The sequence below is a fragment of the Protomyctophum parallelum genome, assembly GCF_964188405.1.
Source record: "Protomyctophum parallelum genome assembly, chromosome: 14".
In the NCBI taxonomy this organism is placed as follows: Eukaryota; Metazoa; Chordata; class Actinopteri; order Myctophiformes; family Myctophidae; genus Protomyctophum; species Protomyctophum parallelum.
In genome coordinates this window covers 46,517,125-46,544,232 of record NC_139709.1, presented here as the reverse complement: position 1 = coordinate 46,544,232, position 27,108 = coordinate 46,517,125, and the positions used below count along the sequence as shown (strand labels likewise).

The 27,108-nt window shown below is 41.2% G+C and overlaps 4 protein-coding genes across 5 annotated transcripts in view; 2 read left to right on the top strand and 2 right to left on the bottom strand.

Moving 5' to 3' along the window:
* LOC310871348 (procollagen galactosyltransferase 1-like) overlaps positions 1–9,129 on the bottom strand; it is a gene marked incomplete at its 3' end in the record, with an annotated part of 10,384 nt that extends 1,255 nt beyond the window's left edge. The window contains exons 1-9 of the mRNA XM_083782834.1: positions 9,041–9,129; positions 8,429–8,546; positions 6,963–7,097; positions 4,547–4,751; positions 4,004–4,123; positions 2,795–2,868; positions 2,556–2,662; positions 1,923–2,055; positions 625–680 (exon numbers count right to left, since the gene is read on the bottom strand). Coding sequence (XP_083638960.1) covers positions 625–680; positions 1,923–2,055; positions 2,556–2,662; positions 2,795–2,868; positions 4,004–4,123; positions 4,547–4,751; positions 6,963–7,097; positions 8,429–8,546; positions 9,041–9,114 — 1,022 coding nt within the window. The 5' untranslated portion in view covers positions 9,115–9,129. The remainder of the gene's footprint in view (positions 1–624; positions 681–1,922; positions 2,056–2,555; positions 2,663–2,794; positions 2,869–4,003; positions 4,124–4,546; positions 4,752–6,962; positions 7,098–8,428; positions 8,547–9,040) is intronic.
* Positions 9,130–11,564: 2,435 nt separating this feature from the next.
* Positions 11,565–14,158, top strand: tsen15 (TSEN15 tRNA splicing endonuclease subunit). Its single transcript, XM_083783060.1, has 4 exons — positions 11,565–11,700; positions 11,803–11,884; positions 12,461–12,596; positions 13,150–14,158. Exons 1-4 carry the CDS (start codon positions 11,611–11,613, stop codon positions 13,319–13,321), a joined length of 480 nt encoding a protein of 159 aa, XP_083639186.1. The 5' UTR covers positions 11,565–11,610; the 3' UTR covers positions 13,322–14,158.
* A 1,427-nt stretch (positions 14,159–15,585) lies between these two features.
* On the bottom strand, positions 15,586–22,135 carry LOC310871501 (uncharacterized protein C1orf21 homolog). Of its 2 annotated transcripts, none has more exons than XM_083783061.1 (6): positions 22,016–22,135; positions 20,244–20,376; positions 18,534–18,613; positions 18,084–18,154; positions 17,682–17,745; positions 15,586–16,567 (listed from the first exon to the last, which is right to left on the bottom strand). In XM_083783061.1, the coding sequence occupies exons 2-6, from the start codon at positions 20,335–20,337 to the stop codon at positions 16,529–16,531; spliced, it is 348 nt and encodes a 115-aa protein (XP_083639187.1). In that variant the 5' UTR covers positions 20,338–20,376; positions 22,016–22,135; the 3' UTR covers positions 15,586–16,528. The 2 variants fall into 2 exon arrangements, with proteins under 2 accessions (XP_083639187.1, XP_083639188.1); XM_083783062.1 differs by having other exon boundaries at positions 17,682–17,742.
* Positions 22,136–22,611: 476 nt separating this feature from the next.
* sec22ba (SEC22 homolog B, vesicle trafficking protein a) lies at positions 22,612–26,540 on the top strand. Its single transcript, XM_083783057.1, has 5 exons — positions 22,612–22,766; positions 23,690–23,802; positions 24,465–24,625; positions 24,817–24,963; positions 25,467–26,540. Exons 1-5 carry the CDS (start codon positions 22,692–22,694, stop codon positions 25,619–25,621), a joined length of 651 nt encoding a protein of 216 aa, XP_083639183.1. The 5' UTR covers positions 22,612–22,691; the 3' UTR covers positions 25,622–26,540.
* Positions 26,541–27,108: the final 568 nt, after the last annotated feature.

The window sequence follows — 27,108 nt, the reverse complement described above, 5'->3', positions numbered from 1 at the left end:
GGGGGAGACACACACCACTAGGCTCACACACTCTCCATTGAAGTAATGTTATGACAGTTAAGCAAACATAATGTTGCTGTCAGACAGAGACAGAAACCTCTTTCTCCCTTTCTTTCTTTTTTTGTAAATTAATGTCCTACTTGATCATGTGTCACACAAAAGCATAAAAAGTAGCAGATCCACACGCGCCCAAAACGCACTTGCTACTTTTTCTAATTTTGAATTTGAATTTGAAAGTATCAGTTTTGGACATAATGAGGTTTCCACCAGACAGAGACGATAAGTGACAATAGGATAAGAAATGGTTCAAGATATCCTGCTACCCTAATAGACAGGGGGTCCATGAGCACATGGCCGTTTATCCGTGCTCTATCTCCGACCGAACCACACTTTTACCACACATCTCTCTATGCAAAATAATTTCTGCACGCTCCCAGAATACATATAGGCTACATTGCATTCACTCAAATGTCTTATTTACTTTACAAATATTACTTTTGTGAAACACGCTGTTGTTGCGCAAGCTCAACAGCCTACGTCAAAATCGTCATGTTGGGGCCAGACTGGCCAGTCCTTCACAGTGACACGCGTTACATGAACCACGTGACCGGGATGGTTTCTTACCCCTCAATGTCGTGAACGCGCCCTTCTAAGGCAGCCTGCGCCACGCCTACTCTACACTGCTCCATAGCAGCACAGAGACCAGCCATCCGAACGAAACCGTCGCGCAAACGAAACCGAACCAGATGCTTCTGAACACATTTGCCTGTGCGTGCTTAATCGTTGTACTTCTGAACACATTTGCCTGTGCGTGCTTAATCGTTTGCACGCCCCGACGCGGCGACTCCCGTGCATTCTGTGCTTGCGTGCGCATTTCCCAACTCTCAGTGATTTATCCACACATCGCCCTGTGTGTGTGTGTGTGTGTGTGTGTGTCGCGTCGCGTCGCCCTCCAGCCGCAATTGCGAGTGTGCGCTGAACCCAGACTCACACACTATCCATTCCATGCACATATTAGTCCTATATTTACTACAGTACGCCTGACAGACAGTGTCGTCGTTAAGCAGCTCAACCCTAGCTGACAGGAGTGATGGTGCTGTGCTGTGCTGTGAGTAAAAAACAATGGTACATTTCCAGGCATTCAATTAAATTCCATTGCTTGAAAGGAAGGTAGTAAGGATGCATCTTAATACAGGATGCAGCAGCATCTTAATGATCTCCCATCTAGAACTGGAAAAACAACATTCCTCACCTATAGGCCATCCTTGGGGTGGGGAGGGGTGCTAATGTCATTGTTGCAGTGGTCAGGGTGCTTAAGTGGACAGCTACTGTAACTAGCCAGGGGTGCTAATGTCATTGTGCTGGGTTTGGTCAGGGTGCTTAAGTGGGCAGCTTAGCTACTTTATATTTAGCAATTTTGGAATCCATGTAATAATAACAATCACAATAACAATACTACTAATAATAATCATAATAATAACAATAAGCTTCTTTGTAAACTCACTCATTTACAAACAAGCTCACATCAGAACAATAATCCATGTAATAATAACAATAATAATAACAACAATAATAATAACAACACTAATAACAGTACAGTACAGTACAGTACAGTACAGTACAGTACAGTACAGTACAGTACAGTACAGTACAGTACAGTACAGTACAGTACAGTACAGTACAGTACAGTACAGTACAGTACAGAGGACAACATTACTGTACAGTGCAATGCTAAGGAGTGCAGTACAGTACAATACTAAGGAGTGCAGTACAGTACAAAGAGGTACAGTACAGCACTCGCATCGCCCTCCCGCTATTGCCTTCTTCCCATTTGCCATGCATCGAGGATGCGCTAGGATGAGCGGGCGGCAGGCCCGCGAAATTCTAGTAGATCTTATTGAAAAGAGGTTTTAGATTGGCACCTGTTTCCAGACGTTATAATGACTGAGAAAGCAGCCGATCTCTCCTCTGGTCAGGACACGGCCTGAATATGGGTCTTTGTATCCAGGCAGCATGTCAATGCCCATTGCCTGCAGCTGGGAAGAGTTCAAGGCTCTGCAAAGAACAAAAGTCAATTTTCTAGTCATAAACTTGTTGAGTCCGCCAATTGTTCTGCCCAGCAATGGTCTCCATGCCTCAGGCCATGAATAATCCTGGCTAGAATGAACAGTCACTCGAACAGACAACTACTCTGTCTGCCATTGACCAACCGGCCGACTGACATTCAATTGTGAATGTACGATAACGTTGGTGGATACCAATTGCATCCAATCAGGAGAACTCATATAGGATACAGGATAAACAGTAACATTGGACGTGATGAAAAATAAAAAGTTAACAGAGAAAAAAAAGGTTCTATAGAGCTTCAACTTTGTAACAAAATAAAAAAATAAAAAATAAAAATAATTGATTATATATATATCGTGCATACATATTGTCTATCTTCAAAAACTGTTACTTTTCAGGACTCAAATTTAAAAACATAGATCAATTTGGGGGTCCTAGGGTTTGAGAACTACTGTGTTAAGGTAACAGGTTTGTCTGTCATGCCATACTTGCCATCCACGGCCTCTGTCAGCGTAATGTGGATGCCCAGGACAGCCAGGCTGCTCAGCATTCTCTCCCTGCGGTCCCAACGCCGTTTCAAATTAATCAGAAAGATCTGGAAGTGGAGAGGAGAAAGAAGAGGGTTTTTTTAACCGTTCAGCTACCTGCCAATAAAAACTCCAAATTCCCCCTTATCACCACTTCTTAACGTAGCTTGAGGACCAGCTTTTTCAGGAATTCCTGTTACCTCATCAAATCCCATCTTTGCCAGCTCTTTGGGTCTGTGGTGCACATAGCGAGAGGGCTCCATGGCGTAGTCGACTGCAAAAAAAATGGCAAGTCTGTATCACATCAAGTCATGTCAACTCGGATACAGTGAGAAGTACATTGATATCCAACATTACAAAAAAAAGGATGTCCGCCGGCTTATCAATGGAAATGTTCTTTGCCAGATATGAGCATATTCCGTGAAATAAGTGTGTTTGTGTGCCTGCAAGTCTCTCTCGCTCTAAATCAATGTTAATGAAATAATCAATTTGGAGGGGGTAAAATAGATAGTTGCAGCTGCCCTAGTATCAGGCCTTTAAGAAGTCCTTGAGCATTTCTCTCACGTACTGTGGTGGACTTCAAAAGACAGTGAAGGGCGTAGGCGCTGACAGAGACGTGAGAATTCTGTCACCGCTGTGAGAGTGAAAAGAACCACATGTCTTCGTACAGAGACGCAGACCGCAGAGACAGAGGAAGCAGCGAAGCACATAAAAAGAGCATTTAGCAATGGAAAGGAGAAATGAGCATAATGTCATGGAGAGGTAGAGGCAGAAATAATGCACACAATAGTGCAGAGGTTCCCACACTCAGCTTGAGACCCAAAAAAGAATCTGGTCTTCCCGGGAGTCAAACCTACAACCTACTTGTGTTGAATAAAGGGATCACATCTATATCAACAGTTGTGCACAGCCAAAAATAGCAGATCTACAAGCTCACAAAATGTTGTGTAGCGACACGTTGTGAACTTGCAAATCTTCTATTTTTGGCAGATGTTTACGCAGCTAAGAAGGGAGTCTAGGGTTTAAGGGGTTAAGGGTTCAGGAGATACACTTAATCCAAAACAATTCAGCCCAGATGGTGGCTCCCGACGCCAGGAGGACAGGTCATCGGGTCACCAACAACAATAGGTTTCTTCCTCGTGGGTCTGTCACATCATGATATTTTTGTCAATTGTTTTTATTCATATCACAGAAACAGTACAATTATGTAGTACCGTAGTACGCATAGATGCATTATGAAGTAAAACAATGAACAAAAACAAGATACACACAACAACATACACAACTATAATATTATATTATAATATATAATATATACTGTATATAAAAAGTGGATCAACCTGGGGATCCTTAAAATTAAAGAGATTGAGATTGACTGGTTTAAACTGAATAACAGATAAAGTGCTTACTCAGTGCCTCTGTCAGGGTGTGGGTGAAACTCTCCTCTTCTTCCTCCACAGATTGATCTGCTTTGAGTGGCAGTGGCAAATACCCATAATGCTCCTTGTTGCACACATACATCTGTACGTCTGCAGTGGCAACAGGAAAGACAAGAACATTCAAATGGAAGAAGTCCAATACATTCAATGAAACAGCTGATTCCTGAAGACATACAATTTGTTCATTCTTTCTGTATTCTTTCTATAGTGTCTCTATATGTGTCCTAGGGAGGGTGTAAAACTGAGAAGGAGTGTGTTCTGATTATCAGTGTCTTCTGTTATTTTCAATTACATTTTCAGTAATATAAATTATGCTCGGGATCATTTCAGCATGTCTATACAGTATGTTAACCGTCTATACCAGAGTTGGCTCTGTACTTGAGCTGCTCTTGTGTCCTTCTACACCAAATCTCCTCCCCAGAAATAGGCGATCTACAAGCACACAACGTATCGCATCGCAACGGATTGTGACTAGCTTCCTCACTCAGTTGATGTGGCCGCGTGCGATCTGACCTGCCTGCCGTGCGGAGAAAGCGAAGGCCATGATGTCGTCTAGGTGGTAGCGGTAGTCGGGGTGCGGTGGGTGAAAGGCCAGCGCTCGGCTGGCACTCCGCCGCAGGTCCAGTAGGACGGTGGAGTGCACCATGGGCACGGCGAAGCAGCCCTGGCGCTGCCACCTGCGGATGGGCACGTACTCTGGGGTGCGTTTGTAGTAACCCTATTGTGGAGGTGAGAAGATTCAGAGAGATTTGTCAACAGAGCCATTACTGTGAGGCTCACATGTTAAAGGTAGTGTAAGTGACATTTTATCATGAAAAAAAAAGGGTTATAATATTTTTCACTAGCCTACTGCGAAGAGAAAAGCCTGGTCACAACCGAAGGCAGACAGTGTCTAACCAGAAGAATTTTTCCGCTTCTGCCAAATTCCACTTTTTAGACAATGCCAGCGTGGCCCCGGGAGAATCTTTACAGAGATATATACATCCCCGCTTCCCCATGTGTTTTATAGAAGTTGGGACATTGGCACATTCTAATACAGACCGAACGCCCCATCTCAGAACTGGCCTTAGTGGCGTGCCTCGCTAATCATTAGACTCCCAACCCACACCTCCTTGGTTCAAATCCTGCTTATGCCACAATTTCTTTTGCAGATAAAGTAGTTTTAGACAGAGGCACAACATCTCACCATGAGAGGCACCGCCGAGTGAGCTAAAGCGAACAAGTCTTAACAAGTTTAATCCATGTGGATGTCTGGTAGACCTCTTTTTTTGCGTGCCTCTTTTGGGACTCTACTAAAACGTTTCCACTGCACTAGACAAAAAGGAAATTCCCTATAACCCGGGAGAGATATTAGACTTTTAGGTCATCAGGCCGAGGTCATTAGTCACTCTGCTACTCACCCCCCTTTTGACCTCTGCCCGGGACATGAACCCGGGTCTCCCACATGGAAAGCCAACACCGTATCCACTAGCCCAAAGGGAATTTCCTGTATAGCGATGATTACAATAGGAATATATACCTATTTAACCATAAAAAACATCTAAATTATACCACAAGTCAAAGTCAAAGTCGTACGATTTGTCACACACGTCACCGCAGTGAAATTTGTTCTCCGCATTTGACCCATCTCTTGGAGAGGTGAGCCGCAGCCAAGGAGCAGTGAGCTGCAGCGTGTGCCGCGCTCGGTGTTGTAATATACAACATGCTGTGTACTTGTACAATGTAGTTGTACGTAACTATACAATGTACTTATATGTATTGTGTACTGCCTGAACTGTGACATACTTTATACTAGTCAGCTCCTGGAGTAGAGCAAGCAGCAAGGTCAAGCGTGCTGCGGCAGTGATTGTGATGTCTAGTCAGTGACGTCATTAGGACATGAGGATCCAAGCTATATATGTTAGGGCTGTCAAAAAAAATCCATTCGAGTTAGAATCGCGATTCTAATGCCGTTCCGATTCAGAATCGATTCTCATTTTCCAAAAATCAAATTTTTTTTATATTTTTTTGCACAAATGTACCTGTACCTGACAGGTACATTTGTGCAAAAGAAACAAAAAAAAAACATGCAATGCATTATGGCCTGGGTTTCTGCATAGTGCATTTACTACCAGTACCAGCTAAGCTAAGCCTGCCAATTGTATTTATTTTACACCTGTTTTAATACTAATGTATTGTTCTGGTATTGAGTGAGAAGAGATTTTGTAACTTTTGTACTGGTTCAAATTTGTGCAAGCTAAATAAATGAGACATGTTCTTACTCTTGGATTTAACCTTTGTGTGTTTAAATCATTCAGTTGATAAAACCTTTACAATTATACAAGCTTTTTACTAAATGTACTCTGCTTTCATGCCAGAAGACTGGAGTAGATCATGCTAAAATTCTATTTAATTGTTTTTAATAAAAATAAAAAACTGCTTTAGAATCGGAAAAAAATCTTTTTTGAATCGAGAATCGGAAAAATCGAAAAGATCGTTTTTGAATCGAATCGTCACCCCAAGAATCGGAATCGAATCGTGGGACACCTAAAGATTTGCAGCCCTAATATATGTGCTGTATTAATGTAATAAACTTTGTGAGTGTCTTAGCGCCTTAGTGTCTTCCGGGCCGGCCCGTCCGTCTGTCCGCCGCTGAACCAAGGAAAGATTCAACCGGGTTGTCACACACCAACCTCAGCCTACACACACAAGACCGGTCTGTCAGAACCAGACCAGGGTCCAGTACTTAGTATTGAATCATAACACTCGGGAAACATTTGATTAGTAGATTTGACCCCCAATCCAACCCTTTGATGCTGAGTGTCAAGCAGGGAGGCATTGGGTCCCATTTCTACAGTCTTTGGTATGACCTTGCCGGGGATCGAACCCCGACCTCCCAGTTTCAGGGCGGACACTCTAACCACAAGGCCACTGAGCAGGATGAGTGTACCTGAGCAGTCATGCCACACCAGAAGTTAGAATAGAGAACTCTGGACTCCAACATGGGTGCCACCATGGTCAGGTTCTCTGCTATCAAGTCTGTCAGCACCCAGCGATTTGTCAGCAAGTTATCACTGTCTACAAACTGGAAACAAGAGAGACACAAAGAGAGAGAGAGAATGAGAGAGAGAGAATGAGAAAGAGAGAGAGAGAGAGAGAGAGAGAGAGAGAGAGAGAGAGAGGGAAAAGGGGGTATTTTGGTTGCAATCATTCCGTTTGGTTTTCGTTGATTGTCCATTTTCCATTTAACATAAAAGAAAGAGAAAAAAGCAAAAGTATAATAAGGTTAAAGTGGTTAAAGAGATTTTGATGCTATATTGATTCATTTAGGGTTGAACTGTCTTGACACCCCCGAAGACCCCACTTTGAAAACCACTATTGTTTCTCAATGTTATATATAACACAGGTATTTTCAAAACAATGGTGGACAATAATTTCATATTTTTTAAACATTATAATAACATAAATTTTGTATGGGTGGTACCTGGCAAAAACTATTTTCAGGTGGTGGTCCACAGGGAATTAACATTTTAATTTGTTGGTCCTTGACATGAAAATGTTTGAGAAGTTGAACCACAGCACTATATTACACGGTTCTTCTCAACAAACATTACATTCATTACATGGTGTATTCAGCCTCAAGGTCATGCAATTCAATTCAAAGGAGCTTTATTGGCATGAGAAACATACATTTACATAGCCAAAGCAAGTGTCAAAAATATTATAAAAAATCACACACGTGTGAACTGAGTGGTGCAATTCCCCCCCCCCCCCCCCCCCCCCCCCCCCCCCCCTCTCTCTCTCTCTCTCTCTCATTAGAGACACAGCACTACCCCTCTGGCACTACTGGTATAAATAAGTCACATACTCGTGCTCACACAGGTAAACAGGTGGACATTGCTGGTTGTAGGAGTGGTTGCACCATTCAAAAAACATTGGAAATGGTTCAAGTATATGCAGTTGGAGGGGGTACAGCATTGTGTAAACTGAGCTGTGTCATGCAGTGGAGTAAAGGTATGTCAATGTCAACCCATTTTGGACTGAGGTCGATTCTAAAAAGTCCTCTAAATCCTGACCTAAGCTTTCTGAAAAACTTCTAATATTTATATAGCAGCATCAAAGTTTTAATTTTTTTGAATACTGTACATACTGTACAGAACTCCAAGAGGAGTTACCGTCCAGAAGGGTTAGAACACCAAAAGGGGTTCCCGCCCAGAATGGGTTAAATGTTCTGATTAATTGAAAATGGAGGACCCTTATGTAAACAAGTCTTAGTGCATTATCTGGTTTTATCATCTTAGCAGTTTTTTCTTGAACTGTACCCATTCTGCAAACTGTTTACAATTTTCAATCAATCAATCAATTAATCAATCAAACAAACAATCAATCAATCAATCAATCAGTGCAGTATGTTACCAGTATGTAGTCAGCCCAGAGTGTTCTGGCTGCTCGGAGGGCTGCCTGCTTTAACTTCATCACATGGGTGAACCGAGAATCAGGCCAGTGCTTCGGCCCTTGTTCATCTGCATAGGAGCTAAAGGAGGGAGCGAGAGAGAGAGAGAGAGAGAGAGAGAGAGAGAGAGTTCAGTTGACATAATTAAATAACCATTCAGAAATAATTGAGTCTAATCACTTTAATGAAAGAGTGTTTTCAAAGAGGAGAGGAAAATGCCTTTTCTGGTGTCTGTATCACATTTCACTCATTCATGTCTGAAATAGGCCTACTAATCATTTTTTCTTTTATTTTGTTTAACTAGGAGGGCAACGGTTAATTGAACAAAATTGATTGATGATTCATTGATGAATAAAAAAGTTAATTTAATAAATTATGCTCTATCTTTTCTCCTGGGCTATCCTCAGTGTTAACCACTTAAACCCATTACACTTTCTGTAGACTACTTTGACAGCTTTTTTCTTCTACATCAAATATCTTTGTCAAAAATTGCAGATCTACTTTGGCTTTTTGGCTAATGTTCTCCCCAAATATCACCGTAATTTAACTCAGAGAGTCAACAAATGTGTGCTCACCTTGGTTGCTCCATGGGTCTCCACTCCACAGAATGGTAGAGGTGTTGAACTCTGCGGAGCCACTCTTGAAGCATGGCTGTGCTGTTATCCACATTGTGGTCACATGCTGCCCTGAGGGGACACATTAGAGCAGAGCTTCTCAAACTATATGGATCTGGGTCTCGACCCATAGTGATACATTTATCCTTCCCAATAACCACTTAAACCCCATATGGTTGACCGGAGTCCCTTGGGGCTCGACGGCTCGTTACTATAGTGTCTTGTAGTCTTCTGTTAGAAGAAAGAAAATACCATATGGACAAGCTCACAACACATTGCACTGGATGCTGGGGTTGAAGTGGTTGTCTGTTTTATTTGTTTTTGAAAAGTATTGCCTGTGAATACATTTTCTTTGATTTGGTTTTATGAATATTTTTCGTCTCTACAGATAGAGGCTATACTGTATGATGTACAATGTATGAGTACAGACATGCTTTTAAACTATACTAGTACTAGTAAGACAAAATATCAGTAGCACTAATCACAGTGTTGTAATGCTGGTATGCTCTAATACATATTACTATTCAAGGCAATCAAATGATGCTTTATTTTTTTTAAACATCGTCTCTGTCGGGTGGAAATGTCCAAAACTGTTACTTTTCAGGATTCAAATTAAAAAACAGCAAAAGCAGCGGCTCAAAACTCATCGCTTCATGCATGGATCTTGTGGACCTGCTACTTTCGATGCTTTTGTGCGATGCTGTAGTATTATCAAGTAGGGCATTAATTTACAAAAAAAATAAGAAAAAAGGTTAATAGAGATAAGCCCACCCGACAGCCATGCTATGCTTTATTTCAACTTTGAAATGGCATGTTATATCAAGTACGGATCACCCAAACATTCTCCCCAGTTTCTGCTCCAGGAGGAGTGTTTACTTTTCTCACTTGCCAGTAAAATCCTAAGTGTGCATTGACTCTCGGAGAGTTAAATGAACACTCAGCATTTACTGTGTGTATGACAAGAGAGGTTAGTTAGAGGTTAATGTAATATTGCAGTTTTATATTATAGAGCTTGTAGTATTATAATATTGCAAAATAAAAAATAAAAATAAAGTTGTTGGATTTCTATGTTATCTGTAAATATTTTACTATAGCCCATATATAGTTTCTATGGGACAGCCATGCAACAGCATGCAAACAAAAAGGTTGCAATGCAGAAATTGAGAATGCATACTGTACATGCACGCCTACTTAGATAGATAGATAGATAGATAGATAGATAGATAGATAGATAGATAGATAGATAGATAGATAGATAGATAGATAGATAGATAGATAGATAGATAGATAGATAGATAGATAGATAGCTTATATGTCATGATAGTATATTAAATAGACCCATCCTGATGATCCTATGGGATATTCAGATGTCATTGGCTAGCATTAATTAAAGAATTTCATTAATATTTTAAAGTATTTAATGAACCAATCGTGCAGACAATGATTTACCAGACGGCAATGCGATCCTTGGGGTAGTCCAATCTGTCAATACATCCTAGGAAATATGGCAGGCTGTGCTCTGCATTGCGAGCCACGATGCTGATCAGTACTTTAGGCTTCAGCAGCGATGATTCCAATCTGGCTCCTTCCTCAGACTCCTGGGGATCGATAGGCAGTTGTTCTGTGCAGGTGTCCCGGAGGAGGAGTACCCCTGTCAGAATGACTGAAAGCAGTCGCAATCCCACGAATCCCAAAGGCATAATGTATATCTCCAACAGAGGTTGCTTTTATTTCTGTTCACACACACTGCAGAGCAGTGGAGAGAGAGCATGAATGAATATGCCCGCATGGAGGTGGCATGTGGAGGTGGGCTGCTGTGATGTGGACAGGACAGGTGGTGTGGACCGTGGTGGTACCACCCAACCAACCAACCAACCCGGCCGGCCGCCCGCTACCACCCATAGCTGCCACAACTGACCCCATATTCCAATTTATTAAGCACATTTTGTGCTATTTATTTTGTTTATTTGAGTGAATTAATTAATTAATTCTGAATTAATATCATCTAATGTGGACATCAGGTTACTAACGTCAATAATATCGAACTCCATATATGGATATAGACGAATGGCTTCGTCATCGTGACAAGCATCCAGCCAGAGCCCTATATAGGCCTACAGAATAATAACTATATAGCTTAGATGGAAATTATTTCCCCATGTAATAACAGTTATCAGGTCCGGTTTAGAACGGATACGGAAACGCTCTGTGTTCGTGCATGTATGTGTGCGTGGGAATTATCATATACAGTGTCACTGTCAGTAGACGGACGGGCTCTGAACCAAGATGTGAACACTGAACAGTAGATGGTACACAAAAACGGGAGGTTAGACCTTAGAGTATATAAGGGTTAGACTGTAGACTGTAGAGTAGATTGTACTGCAGCGGTAACATTTTCTACCCGGACCATTTATAATGTCGCACACCGACGAACCAATGAAAACAAACAACCGCACACAATGTCTAACAGCATGGTGTGCTTTTTGAGCCCATTAGTCTGATTTACATTAAATATTCATCTGATTCATTACATGTTTAGCGTGTGCAAAATGTCAGCTAACGCAGACGTGGATGTGGCAGAGAAACCTTTACCTCCTAACTGGATGTTACAGCACCCGATGGTAAAGTGCAAAAGAAAGTGGTGACATTTTGGCGTGAATGAGTGATTGATAATTGATGTACAGTTCATAATGAAGCATTATTTATTCATATTTTGGTTTCAGTACCTGCACATGATGAATCTAGAGGTGGAGGACTCTTCTCAGGTTCATGCAGCTTTCCTTGTTTACATGGATCTGGTTGAGGGTGAGTTGGACATAACCTTTCCCCGGTAGTTGAATGCAGGGGTTCTCAAAGTGGGGTCTGGGGTACACTTAGCGGTCCATGAGGGCATATCAACATCGGTTTAACTACTTTTACCCTAATTACATGGACCTATATGCTTTTTTTCTTTCTTTCAAACAAGCTTGAGAAAATTTGAATATTATTTTGAAACATTTTAACAACAAATCTTGGTACAACATATTTTCAGATGGGGGTCTGCAGCCAATTACTGTACCTTAATTTGGGGGTCCTTGACATGAAGTTTGAGAACCTGATTTAACGATGATATAGCCCCAAATCTCATTCAAACATGCAGCACAAGCCAAGGACTCTCATTTTTCTTGAGACCCACTAGAAAGAAACTAACATCAGTAGCTAGATACGACTCCGAAGAGTGTACAAATTGAACTGGTTCATTTTTAAAGCATCTTTGGGTACTCCGAAAAGCGCTATATAAGTTTGAGATATTATTATTTGGTTTCCGTTCGTAGTGTACACTCTATAGAGTTGAATTAACGAAGGCTTTTCCCCCCTGTGTGCGTCCTGTGGTGATGGCAGTGCGTCGGTGGACCGATGTCTCTGGCATTAAATGTCCCGTCCTCCAGCTGGTGCTGTTGGAAGGCAGGGAGAAGGATGGTGCTGCCGTCCAAACTGTTCTGCCTCTGCCTGTTCACACACCTCTGAGCCACGGAAGGTGAGAAATTTACATTTTGTTATGTCTGACCACATACTTCAATGTTTATCATGTGGGACGATTATTGGTGCTTTTACAAAATAATAAATTGATAAATCGGTAATGTATAGCGGCTATATTATCTAAGGGAAACGATAGAGCAGCTACAACAGTCATGTAAGATCAGAACATGACATCACTTTACTAAGTTTACTGTATGCTGTCTTTAAAACCAGAAAATTACAACACGTATGCCATATCACAACATTAACAATATCTGGTCTCCTAGTAAAATATTTGTCATCACTGTTGGGTGGAAATCTCATTATGTCCGAAACTATTACTTTTCACTTTTCAGGATTCAAAATGTAAAAAAAAGTTTCGAGCTTGTAGATTTTCTACTATTGATGCTTTTGTGTGACGCTGTAGTATGATCAAGTACGGGCATTGATTCATTTACAAAAATACACAAAAACAGTTTGAATATGGAGAGGAGAGGTTTCTGCCTGACAGCAACGATATGTTCATAGTCATCATCTGCAACCACTTGTCCAACCACGTCTCCAACCCACAGTATACGGCAAGTGCTGGACAGAGGACCTCCCATGCTGTTGTGTGCGGTGGCGTCTGACTCCAGCCTGGTGTACCAGAGGATGACCGACGGGTTGGTGACACCCGACCCTCCAGCGGGTCCCTTTCAGGAACAGGGCCGCCGGCAGCACCGCAAGAGGCGGCAGCAACGCTGACCACGAGGTGAAACCACAACAAACCCGCTGTTGATGGACTTCATATTGAACAGTTATGTCTATGTGAAAAAGCTTGGAAAATGAGAACAACATTGTTGTTAGTTAGTGGGAATGAAAACACAGGCGCCCGACCAAAAGAGGAGGGCCTAAGGCGGAGAAAAACTATCCACATTCTGTTTGGCGCCGCCCCCCAGAGGCAAATTCAAAGGAAAACAGGGTGCTGTTTTCTCCCTTTTTTGCAGATGGTTCAAGGATTGTTGATAATATAACATTAACATGAACAATTCATGTACAAATGTTAGTTTCATTGATCCAAGGACACAAATCGATTGATTGATCATTAAAATTAACATGCCCTAAAAAATGCACCCAGCCCACCTATGTGACCCACCAAAGTGTTAAGTGGTTAGATGGGTGTGCCGTGAATGCTTTCAAAATTTGTGGGCCCTGATCATGTACTAGATGTAGATGTGAGCTTGTGGATCATCTATTGTCGGCATGTAACACCATGATGAAGTATAAAACGGGCTCAACTGTGTCTGAACTCACTGAGAGAATGGAAACTCCAGTCTACTGTAACCCAGTATGTTGATAGTTTTTCAATGCAACATACTGTACACTGTGCTCATATATGTTGCTAATCTTATTTGGAATAAATGTTTTGATATCAGTTTTGGATACGGGTGGTAATAGAGAACCAGTATTAAGACATTCAAAATGGTTAATTCCAAGGATCAACGCTGTATGCCTCAGAGCTTATCAACATCTTTTATAAATGTCGGCAGATTTTTCTGACAGTTCGTTGCATAAATACGTCGCATGTCTATGCTCCTGAAAAGATAAGGACCTGTGTTATTCATTTGAATATCTTCAAATGTTATTAGGCGGACATGCCTTTTTTCCTATTGTATCTGCAGTGTTCAGACTTGGCATTGGCAATAATAAAACAATTGAACACCTGTGTAGGCCTACTCTTTCAACACTGAAGTGAAAATTGACCAGGAATCAATAAGGTAATCAATAGAGAATCGGACTGATAAGCAGAATCGCTAATGGCACGGCCATATCTGAACTGGTATAGAGGCCATCAGGGAATTGGGAGGCCACCGGTTTGCCCAGTCTTCTGTGTTGAAGTGTCCCTTAACAAGAGTTGTGATTCGCCACCCACTCATTTGCTCAACAAGACCTTTTGAGCAGGGGCGCCCGCTGGCCTAGTGGTCCAGGTGCATGCCACATATAGAGGGTATGCACGTGACATCATCATACCTGGATGATGGGGCGGCGGTGGCTCACAGGGGTAGAGTGGCTGGATGGTAACCGCAAGGTTGCCAGTGTGAACCCGGGCTCCCCCTCGAAGTGTCCTTGAGCAAGACACTGAACCCCTAATTGCTCCTGATGTGCTGGTTGGTGCCTTGCATGGTTTCCGCCACCATCGGTGTATGAATGTGTGCGTGAATGTAATGCACAATCTCTGTAAAGCGCCTTGGATAAAAGGCGCTATATAAATGCACCATTTACCGGAAGTTATGCGGGAACGCCTACTGAGTGGCAAAAAATTACTTTTCTGGCCTTTATAGCCCATACATCCAAACAGAAAAATCCTATCTGATTACGTTAAACGACATTAAACTCACTTTGCTACTCGATTTCCCATTCACTTTATGCATGCGCATACCCTCTATAGGCCCTGGCCTGACAGCGCGTTGTGTGTTTGAGTCCTTATCATGACAACCTTTTCTGCATGTCTCTCTCCCTCTTTCCTGTCCGTCTTCACTAACTATCAATAAAGCTACAAAAACAAATCTTTTAAAAAAGAGACCATTTGAGCAGTACAGCTGAAAGTGAATTCCCCCGTGGGATAAATATGGTCTACCTTAATGATGTTGGTATCACTAAAATAATCAATTCCTATCGCTAGTTCAACTCAAAAGTGATTGAGTTACAACGTTTCCGTTCCGTAGTTAATGGCTTAAAATAGGTTGCACTCGCTGCTTGTCATCTCTGGTTAAAATACACCAGAGAATGTCAGATGTTGACTTCACTTCCCGAAAACACTTATTTTAATGTATTTTATTTTATTGCAAAAACAAAAATGTAACATAAAAAAAATAACGAATAAACACAATGACAGGACATAAATACTTGTGAGATCAATACAGAATCAGACTAATATGCAGCTTTACAGTATTATAGTCCCTTGTAGAGTAAATATCACTAAAGGAACAGATACTCAAACAGGAAACATTGCAACCCTGTTTTGTGTGTGTGTGTGTGTGTGTGTGTGTATGTTTTCCAATGTATCTGTGCAATAATATATAAGTAGTGAGGAGTAGAGGATAGACTAAATGAGACATTGACTAGATCACTTCAACCCTGAGCCTTATTCAACACGAATACCCTACATCATTACATACTGTAAATAGACAGACAAGACACACGCTGTACTGTATGGCCAACATACTGTAGAAAAATGGTATATACTGTCCAGAAAGTGTCTTGGAATGTAGGAAGTTTCCTAATACTGATGTTGCAGAGGTTTGTTTGAGGAGGAAATACCCGGTATTCATAAAGCTGCAGGTGGAGGCATACTGTTCATTCGTTTTTTTTTGTTCAGTGCTGTCGTAGAGTACTGTTGACTATTCGATCATCCGTTTGTACGTCTTTCATACACCTTATGGGAAATCTCAGTGACATGTCCAACCTGCCTTTCAGCTGCTATCCAGTCAGTAGATGACAGGACATAGACTACAGTTGGGGTTGCTGTTAAAACAATGTTACTATCAGAGGAATTCAGTCCAAACGGTGTGTTGAACACCGTTCACTGATGTCAGTCTTCAGGCAGCAGGTAAAAACACATAGAATAGAACTGGTCACTTGGGAGATTCTCGACAAGTCACAGTCACAGACACAGAAGACGGCTTCGAGCGTGACAATCACAAGAGTATTCCATGGGAACAGCCTGATATGAAGAAGAGTAACTGAGCAGAAGGGGACTCAAGTGAATAGGCAAAAAAAAGGTGCTTGATTCAAATCAGTAGCCTAGTCGTCTCAGTCGTGCATGGGACAGCCAAAAATAAAAAAGTAGCAATGCCACCCAAACCCGCCGGCCGCCGCACAAACATGGTTTCATATGGTGGAGTCCGTCCATAACACTGGTACATATTTCCTCTCACACGGGGACGGACGTGAGGACACGCAGCCACAGTGTTATGTCATATCGTCCTCCTCCGAGGAGCAGTCCTGCCCCTTTAGTTCAAAAGACACAAAGATATGCTTCTTTTGAAGGATGCAGGTTTGAGGTCAAACATGATAATATCACACCATTGGTATTATCCCCAACAAGTGGTGGAAGAACTACTCATTACAGAGAATGGCCCATTTCACAATCACATTATTGGATTGTAATTAGTGATTGATTGATTGATTGAATATCCTTAGGTCCTTTCAGACGGGGAACGTGTGACACAGACATTGTCGTCTGGATCAACAACATGAGGGGGCGCTGCGTAAAAAAAAAATCACCACAATCCAGGTCTAGTGGCCCGCGGGCGTGTGCATGAATCAAGCACGCACGTGACAATTTCACAGGGCCGTGCCCGCGGAAATACGTTTGCGTAATCGCCCCTCAACTTCTCTACGTGTCCAAAGTAAACACACCTGAGACCTGAGATCAGATTCATACGAGGTTTCCACTGGACACACGCTGGTCTGATGAACCCATTCTGACCTGAGATCAGATTCTAAAAATGTCAGTCGTTCTTCGATTTCTTTCAAAAATAGCAGACCTACAAGCTCGTATCGCGCCACTCGGTGGCGCGATATGAGCTTGTAGATCTGCTATTTTTCAATAGCTAAAGCACGTCATGATGCCAACACCAAAATGGGTGCCCGGTCAGAATGGGTTAATGACTATTCACGTCAGTCGCTGCCCGTCTGAAAAAGCCTTAATGGTGCAACTGTGCAGCTGGTTAAAGGTGGGTCTGATTTTAAATACTTTACGTGCTGCTAGGTAGCTTAAACTATTATAATACATAATTGATGTTCTAATGTTTGTTTTGCGTTAATAATCTAAATCTGAAAGGTAACTAACTTCAGCTGTCAAATAATTGTAGTACAACATTTGCCTCTGAGATGAAGTGAAGTCAAAGTGTAAAGTATCAAAGATGAATAATAAGTAAAAGTATCTCAAAATTCACTACAGTACTTTAATTACCTTCGGTCACTGTCTCCAAGTGATAAAACACTAATCATGACACCAGGCTGCATGTGGCACTTATTGAGGAATGCTTTTATGGCATTTGTTTGGCATATTTCTTTTCAACTATACGTGATGCTGCATGGAGTGAGTTGTGTGTCTTACCTTTGCAATCTTCTCATCCAACATTCTGAAGAATTCCTGCTGGCTCTCTGACGAGTGGAAACTACTGGAAGGATCAAACGTACAGTTGTGTTACACTTACACTTGAACTGTTATGCTTAATGTGCGCTGCTAACAACCAATGCAGTGTGCTGCATTTCGTGACGCATCGTGAGCTTAATGTAGATTGGTTATTTTCAGCGCATGACACCGGCACAAAATGGTTTCAGCGCCGATGTACAAGCTCACAACTGTGTGAGCTTGCGGATCTGCTATTTTCGGCGAATGTTGGCCTATTATGACATGCCCAAAATAGGGATGGAAGAATAGGGTTCATGGTGGTTTATGTATTGATGACAGTGATGCTGAAATGACAGCGGAAGGACAACAGACATTGATACTTACTGGATCTTTTCATTGCCATCTGGACCTGTGTCATCCGTGTTCTCACCTTTGCCAAGCAGGGCACTTTTCTCCTGTAAGACACCGATGGACAAAGCTGTAACGGCTGTTTATTACTCAAACCAAGTAACTGTCCGAGTGTCGATAGATAATATTAGAATCTGTTCTTTTTGTCAGTCCGACGGACACTTGTTTAAAGGCAAGTCTAAAACTGTGTGTGTGTGTGTGTGTGTGTGTGTGTGTGTGTGTGTGTGTGTGTGTGTGTGAGAGAGAAAGAGAGAGAGAGAGAGAGAGAGAGAGAGAGATTTTTAGCCTGCATGTTTCCGTGTCTATCCTCCTCCTCCACACACACACACACACACACACACACACACACATGCACACAGAGTACAGCAAATCTGGGGAAAGTAACGGCGTGATAAAAAAGAAATTAACAAAAGAATGATCACGCACCGTAGTGTCTTGACTATCTCCTCCTCCCTCTTCTCCATTGATGTACTTCACTCTCTCCACTCCTTTCATCTTGTATTCATCTGCCACACAAAGAGGAAGAGAACGACATGTCTCTGTTAACACCTGATAGTGGAGAGGAGAGGGCAGGACACTCTCAGCCACCATATCGTCATAATAACCCTGCCAATTGCTCTCTCTCTCTCTGTCAAAGCACATACTGTACGTGCTCAAATTCTCCACTTCAATCTCTCTCATTCACTCACACACAGATGGCAAGAAATGGATGATTTGATAGCAAAGGTTATAGCAGAGTCAATGCAGACAGTGGTGACAAAATCTAGAATTGCAATGTCCATTTTGATTACACCCTCACATCCTGGTAAACCCCTAAAACAATTAGCACATATCACATCCCTATCTTCTCCTACAGGGTAGGGGAAGTGTCTCAGAGTATCTCAGAGTGGAGGAGATCACATTGAGATAAAATGTGTATGGTCCACAGGATTGCAAACAAGATGGTACCCAAATACCCAGTCAATTACTTTTCTAAGGTTAGTGATGTACACAGTTATTCCAGGTAGTACCATGCAGATTCAAAATCTGTATGGGAAATAACTCATTTTTATACTCCGCAGCAGTTTTGGAGATTGGGTTGCTTGCAAGTTTTGAGTCCATTAGCTCTATTGTTGTAGATTCAGTTTTAATTTTGATTTATTTATAGTGCAACATCACCCCAAGAGTCTATTCTTGAAGTGATGAAAGCATGGACCACTTTTTTGTCTAAAAGTGGTAGTATTGGGCGAATTCTAGCTAGGTTGCGCATTGTTAACTTTAAGTCCTCCATAAAGCTGGCATATATGCTAATTAGATGTACTGACATATACTGTTTGGTTGACCAAATGCTGAGAATGTTGCTAGACAGATGCTATAGGTTTGATGTTTACCTGGTATCCTAGTTACTTTTGTTTTCCCTCTATTTACATGACCATTTACCCTGTTATTGGTTAACTAGAGTTCATGCCATCTTGTACCTTTCCTGTCACTCTGGAGAAGAGCGTGTCCCATTATTATAACTTTGTGATGTTATGAATCTATGAATTCAGCTGTGGCTGCTGTAAACTAATGTAAGGCTTACAGTATACTTTGCCATACATTATGATCTTTAACCAAATTGGCCTAGACAACATGCACTGAACAAGCAAAACAGGTCAATTAGCCTTTTTTGTGGCTTTCCCCTTTGTTTATATAACCCTTGAGATGAACCATCTCATTTTCAAGGGGTCAACAAATAACAAAATAAAGAATTCATACAGAATTCAACAACAAAACAAAACAAAACATACAACACTAACTAACACAACAGCAGAAGCAGCAATACACAGAGCACATAAATGGATCATTGCATCATAGATCTGTAATGATGATTTAGTCCAAACATGAACAGGTAATATCAAGGTGAGAGAACAGCGAAGTTTTGAACAATTTATGTTATTGAAAATGAACAGGTGTTATTCCAGTCAGCTTAAAAACTGAAAATGTTTTTTTTGGCAACTGATTTGGATACTTTTGGAAAATAAGTATAACCTTTTGAAAAATGTCTCAAGTTCAGTTGATGTTTGAAGTGAAAGGTACCATAAACTGTTTCAGAAACTATGGATATTAAGACATTTTTAAACTCAGGATTTCACAGCTAAGGGAATAGAAACTTACCAGAGAGGAGGTCTCCGTTGCTGTAGGCTTTCCCGCGGGCCTCCTCTCCTCCGTTGGGCACCGCAGACACCTGCTTGGCCGAGGTGCAGCCCATCTCAGCCACTCTGCTCACCCCCGAGCATCACAGGCCCACCTGGTGAGAGAACACACATGGTGTCATTTTCTGAATTTACTGTTCTTGACTGTTCTAAATGGTAAATGGCACATTATAACTATTATATAGTTGCTTTATTCAAAGCGCTTTACAATGTGCATTACATTGACACATTCACACACCAATGGTGTCGGTGGAGGAAACCATGCATGGAGCAGTTAGGGGTTCAGTGTCCTTGAGCAAGACACTGGGAACCTTCTTTTTCCCAAGCGGCCTCTCTATGTCCTGGGCCACTGCCACCCCCATGTTATTATTTTCCTTTACCCATTTGATATAATTATATACTATATTATAGGCATCACTGATGATTAGTGCACTATAGTCATCCCCACAATATCGTTGCATTTTTAGATATTTCTATTTGGTCCAAAATGTATACCGCATTTATTTTACATAATTGTATTAAGTCCATATCGTCCTTAATCCATCCCTACACCCTGCTGCCACAGATCAGATTGTTTTTGTTTTTTTTGTTTTGCCAATGAACGAATCAAATGATCCACTCGCCAGGGGGGGAATCAGACCACCAATCACAACACACCATGGTGCCAGCTGCACCACCTCTGCACACAATAGGCCTTTCAAGCTCAATGCCAGCATGCCAACCTACAGTGTCAACAAAAACATGGATGCCGGGTTATTACAATTCACTGGTTCTCAACGTCAGGTATGGGGACCACCCAGGGCCCAGGGGTCCAAAATGACATTTGGTTCCATCTGTACACTATCAGAGTTACAGAACCCGGGTCTGTACTAATTCTGTGAGAGTGTGACCCCTTAAGCACTTATGTGGGGGTCCTATAGCGACAACAAAAAAGGGTATCGAATGGGGGTCTGTGACCAATGCATGTTAAATTGTGGGGGTCCTTGAATTTGAAATCTAAAAGGTTGAGATACACTACTAATGCCTATTGTTGTTTTTCTGTGCCAGTCAGGGGATTAAAACGTGGCCTTGATGATCGCATCATTTTAGACTCGCAAATATATGGTTTATTATTATAGGCATGATGTGTAGGCTGGGAAATGATCTAAGCACATTATATATGCACCAGTCCTGCCTGAGGCGAGCCGAGCGTGCAGCTGCCACTGTCAAACCCCGGAGTGTGACTTTAACTCCGAGAGAGTATAAATGGAACCAAATCAACCAAATGGACCCGTAAAACACTGAGGATTTGGACAGTGTGTGAGTCCAGCTGCAGATGTCAGCTGATCTCGGCGTCTCATAGTCATAATAATGATGATCTTTAAAATGTCGAAATAGCGTGGTGCCTAAAATGATGTAGTGGTTTATTTCGTATTATTTTTATAGGTCTGGGTTGTTATATTTGAAAATAGGCTATAAGAAATTAGGAGCTTTAGACAAATCTGCATCCATTTTATTGCAGCAAATATCAATCATCACGCCGTAATAAGAAAAGGAAAGGAAATAATGCATCTTGTAGTTTATAAATTAAGGTTATAACTGTGCTGATCCTATTATTCCTCACAAACAATCAAAATCTTGAAGAATGGGTCCAAATGCAGCCATTCCACGATCAAGCCGGGCCATGATGATATCATATAATAGACTGAAACAATAGAATCTTACAGCAAAATGTATAATAATGAGAATAATTACCATGTTGTACAGAATGTGTCCATATCAGTCCCTTTGGTGTCCTTTGTTAATTGTTGTTAATTGAAAAACGGCTTCAAAGAGACGCTAGATGAGCGTCCTTTCTGCATCTGTATCTATCAATTTACCACCCAGACATGAGCAATCGAACACCGACGATCTGTCTGCTCCATAGGGTCTGCTCCATATCTATGGTCTGCTGGGTCTGCTCTCTAGGCTATATACTCTGTAGTACGACGGTGTCGCTGGCGAATTTTAGTTTGAACCTATTTTTTTATGGTTTGAACACAAGCAAACGATTAAGACAGTATAATTACAACAATAATAATTAATAATATGAATATGAATAATAATAATAATAATATATGAATAATAATAATAGTAATAATAATAATATATGAATAATAATAGTAATAATAATAGCGTATATTAAGTATAAATATTTATGTTATTTATGTAAAACGATCGTGGCCTAATATTTAATCATATTTATTAGTTTTTGCCATGATGACATTTTCGTGTTAACCAACCAACCAGAGACAGTTTTCAGTCGGACCGAATTCCACAACGTACCCTTAACTTCCGGCTTCCGGGCCAGCTCATTCATTTCTGAAATGAACAACATTTCCTCAAGTTTTAACTTTTAACAACATATTTTTAGTTACATTAAAACACCAACATGGTTTTTCTTACAATGATCGCCCGTGTGGCGGACGGTCTGGCGCTGGCTGCATCCATGCAAGAGGATGAACAGGTATGACTATTGAATAAATAAAATAATGCTTGTAATGTTATTGTGATCCAGCTAATGTTTGACTTTTTTTCTTCTTGTGTCCTCGATTTGTACAAGAAAGCTGGATTTGTAGTACAAATTAAACCGTGTACCTTTATGTAATTAAACCGTCTGTTGATACTTTCAAGTATATAAATTATAATATTATTTGACAAACTAGTTACTACTTGCAGTTGTTTTGTCAGAAAGTTTGGCTCTACTTATCTATTTTCTGTATTGTGTTACACCACCACAGAGAGTACATTACAACCACTGCAAACACACCCAGTTTTCTGTGTAATGATAGCCTAAATGTTAGACCATTAAAAATGTACATTCTGACATCTACGAGAGTCTACATTTTAGGCTAGTGTAATGAATAATGAATATATAATATTATTTGAACATATTTTTCAACATTAGAACCTCAACTTTAAACATAACTTGGACCCCAAACACCAAGGAATACTGTAAACAGTTGGGTAAATTCAGAGGATAATCGATTATTTTTAATACTATTTTGCTCAAATACTGTTTATCAATAGTTTTTTTATAGTTGTATAATCGATTTGTTGCACCCTACCCCATGGCTAATAATGTGTCCATGTTGGTTCAGTCAGGCAGAGACCTGCAGCAGTACCAGACTCAAGACTAGCAATGTGTCCAACTGTCCATGTTGGTTCAGTCAGCCAGAGACCTGCAGCAGTACCAGACTAGAGACTAATAATGTGTCCATGTTGGTTCAGTCAGGCAGAGACCTGCAGCAGTACCAGACTAGAGACTAATAATGTGTCCATGTTGGTTCAGTCAGGCAGAGACCTGCAGCAGTACCAGACTGGAGACTAATAATGTGTCCATGTTGGTTCAGTCAGGCAGAGACTAATAATGTGTCCATGTTGGTTCAGTCAGGCAGAGACCTGCAGCAGTACCAGACTCAAGCCAAACAGCTGTTCCGTAAACTCAACGAGCAGAGTCCCAGCCGCTGCACGTTGGAGGCTCGTGGACACATGGCCTTTCAGTAAGTCAACACTACACTAGGCTAGCACTTTTCAGTAAGTCAACACTAGGCTAGCACAACCACACTGGGATATCTTGGCTTTTCAGTAAGTCAACACTAGGCTATCACAACCACACTGGGATATCTTGGCTTTCAGTAAGTCAACACTAGGCTAGCACAACCACACTGGGATATCTTGGCATTCAGTAAGTCAACACTATACTAGCACAACCACACTGGGATAATATTGCCGTCTGGCAGAAACCTCCATATTTCAATTATATTAATTGCCCTGCTTCATCATACCATTGTAAAGTTGAAATAGTCAGAATTATTTTGACAGTTTTAGAAAATATTATTTTTAAACAATAATTTAAACATAGAAAATGGGATATTTATCTGCAACCCATAAAAATGGGTCCAGAGACTCCCGACCCATTGTTTGGTAACCACTGGTATACAGTATGCTTATGCTATCTACTGTAAATATTGAAACTATAAGATACCAGGTAAACAATGAACCTATAATCTGTCTAAATGACATGCTATCTAAAGCATATTCTTAGTAGAGACAAAACGGATAAAAAAGCAATTGCATGTACCAAATGTAATGCCTTTTGGAGTCGCTCACACTGCTATTGCACACCAGAGTTGTTGTTTTTTCACTTGTACTTTGTTTTCAGTTATTTGATAGAAAATGGGGTGTGCTACCTGACCTTATGTGAAGCAACATTTCCTAAGAAAATGGCCTTCGGATACCTGGAGGAGCTTCAAACTGAGTTCCACGACCAGTATGGAAGGAGAGTGCATACAGTATCACGTCCATACTCCTTCATTGAGTTTGGTAAGATATATTGTCCATTGTAGTTGGGCATTAAAAAATATATTCATTCTAATGTCACAACACGCAGATGAAGCACTTAATGGACGCTTAAGCATTTCAGTATCAGTGTGTTTACTGTAGTGTATATACAACCTCAAACTGGACAGACTGTAAATAGCACAGACTTTAAGCAAGCGTCACATGTGTTCTAGATACATACATTCAGAAGACAAAGAAGGCGTACATCGACAGCAGGACCAGGAAGAACTTTGGCAGCATCAACACAGAGCTACAGGACGTCCAGAGAATCATGGTGGCCAACATAGAGGAGGTTCTGCAACGTGGGGAGGCTCTGTCTGGTTAGTGACCGAAAGACTGAAGGAGTCACCTACGGTTCCATTTGGTTTGATTTGTACGTTGTCCGAGTTACTTTACAGTGACAATGTAACAGGCGTCATGAAGCCACAAACTGACGGCTGACACTTGAAGTGTCAATCAATGTATGTTTTTGTTTTGGAAACTTGATTGAGGTCTATGACAGATTGCAGATTGCTGTTTTCTAGTAATTTCCAAGTTACAGTTGTGTGCAGGACAATTTCATTCTTCAACATGTTACCTTTTTGTTCTAAACCTTCTCTAAATGAACATCACCAGGTGTGCAAAGGTCCATAGATCAACCAGCATTACATCAGACTAGGCCATGGAGACCAGGATTACCCAGTCTCAACAGCACTTTCCTTAGCATTAGGATAAACCATGATAGCTATTTTAATATTTGTTTGCATTGCTATACTGTACATAGCAGTATATGCATAGCAGTACCGTATATGGCATTATATATATGCTTGTGTATTTCCCTCAGCCTTGGACACAAAAGCCAGCAACCTGACCAGCCTATCAAAGAAGTACCGGAGTGATGCCAAGTACCTCAACATGCGATCTACTTACGCCAAGGTGGCTGCCGGCGCCGTCTTCATCATCACACTCATCGTCTATGTGCGTTTCTGGTGGCTCTGATGGACTTTGGGGGGGGGGAAACTGAAGAGGGGGTTAATGCTTTGACCTACGATTTGAAACCAAACATTTACACCTGTTCCTGCTAACTTTGTTACCCAGCAAGCCCACAGTTCCTAAATGGGTGCCTTAAAGAGGGACATAAATGTAGTTTATCTGTTATGAGTATGTATTAGGGATGCATGATATTGCTGATATTTGATTAATTGCATGGTCAAATTAAGTTTTCTGTTATGCAGTAACTAATTCTGGATGAAGATGCAGATCCTAAAAACGGTGCATTATTATTAACTAGTTTATTTGGCCTACTGATCCACATATTGCTTCAAACTACTTCTAAATGTAGTGTTTTACAACCCGTTTTGATTTTGAAAACTTCCCTGAGGAATCTGCAACATGAAACACAAAAGGCTTTTTCAGCTTCACATTCAATCAAATATTGTCTAAAACAGCTATATTATTTTGATATGGGTTCCATACTGTGATTTCATTTTGAAGGCCGATATCTATAACCAGACCGAATCAGCCGTTGGCAAAAAATGTTTTGCCGGCTACGATATCTATAGATTAATCGTGCATCCCTAATTAGTAAACTCTTCTCCAGCAGCGAGTTGCATAGTATATACTGAGCCACTGATCTATGACTGGATTTACCTGTATGTGAAAACAGACACTGCAACATTTTGATGTGCAGTGTTGTTATGGTAGCATAGTTCCATTTCTTAGAAAAGTGAGGGGAGAGGGTTTGAGAAATTCTCATGTGTTTACACTGTGGTATAAGGGTTTCGGTCATAAGTTTCCTAGTGAAGGGAAATCCGTCTATCCATGTGCAATTGTCTTAAGTGTTCGTCTTACCCTATTGTTGCAAAATGTTTACAATTGTAAGACATTTGTTAATAACAAAATTATATATTTACCAATTTGTTTTGATGTGCATATTTTATCGACTTATGAAAGTGTCTGATCACTAATGCCTAAATGACGCAAGGCTGCTCTATAGACCAATCCACGGAGGGGTGCCCTGTAGGCCAGCTGTAAGCAATCAATACTGTGATGTCAAACTGCAGTTATTGTGACGCCGCAGCATTTATTGCACAGCTGGCCTTTGAAAATAATTTGGGGACCCCCCCAAAATAATTTTGCGACCCCCAGAGGGGTCGCAACCCATGCGTTGAGAACCCCTGGCCTACAGGGCACCTGCGTGGATTAGTCTGTGTGTAACTAAGTATGAATCAGGCTGTAGTGTCTATTTTCCCCTAACCTCGGTGAACACCTCTGGTAGTGAAATGCAAGAAGACATTTGCCCCAGGAACTGTGTACACCTCCATTGTGAGGGGATCAACAAAGGCGACTGAACACCCTGGGAAATTCCACTAGGGTACAGCTAGATACTGATTCCTAGATTGTTTACTTTCATTACAAGAACATACTGGCCTGTGGATAAGAACTCAGGCATCCTACAAGGAGTTGACAGATCTAGAGCTCCCACC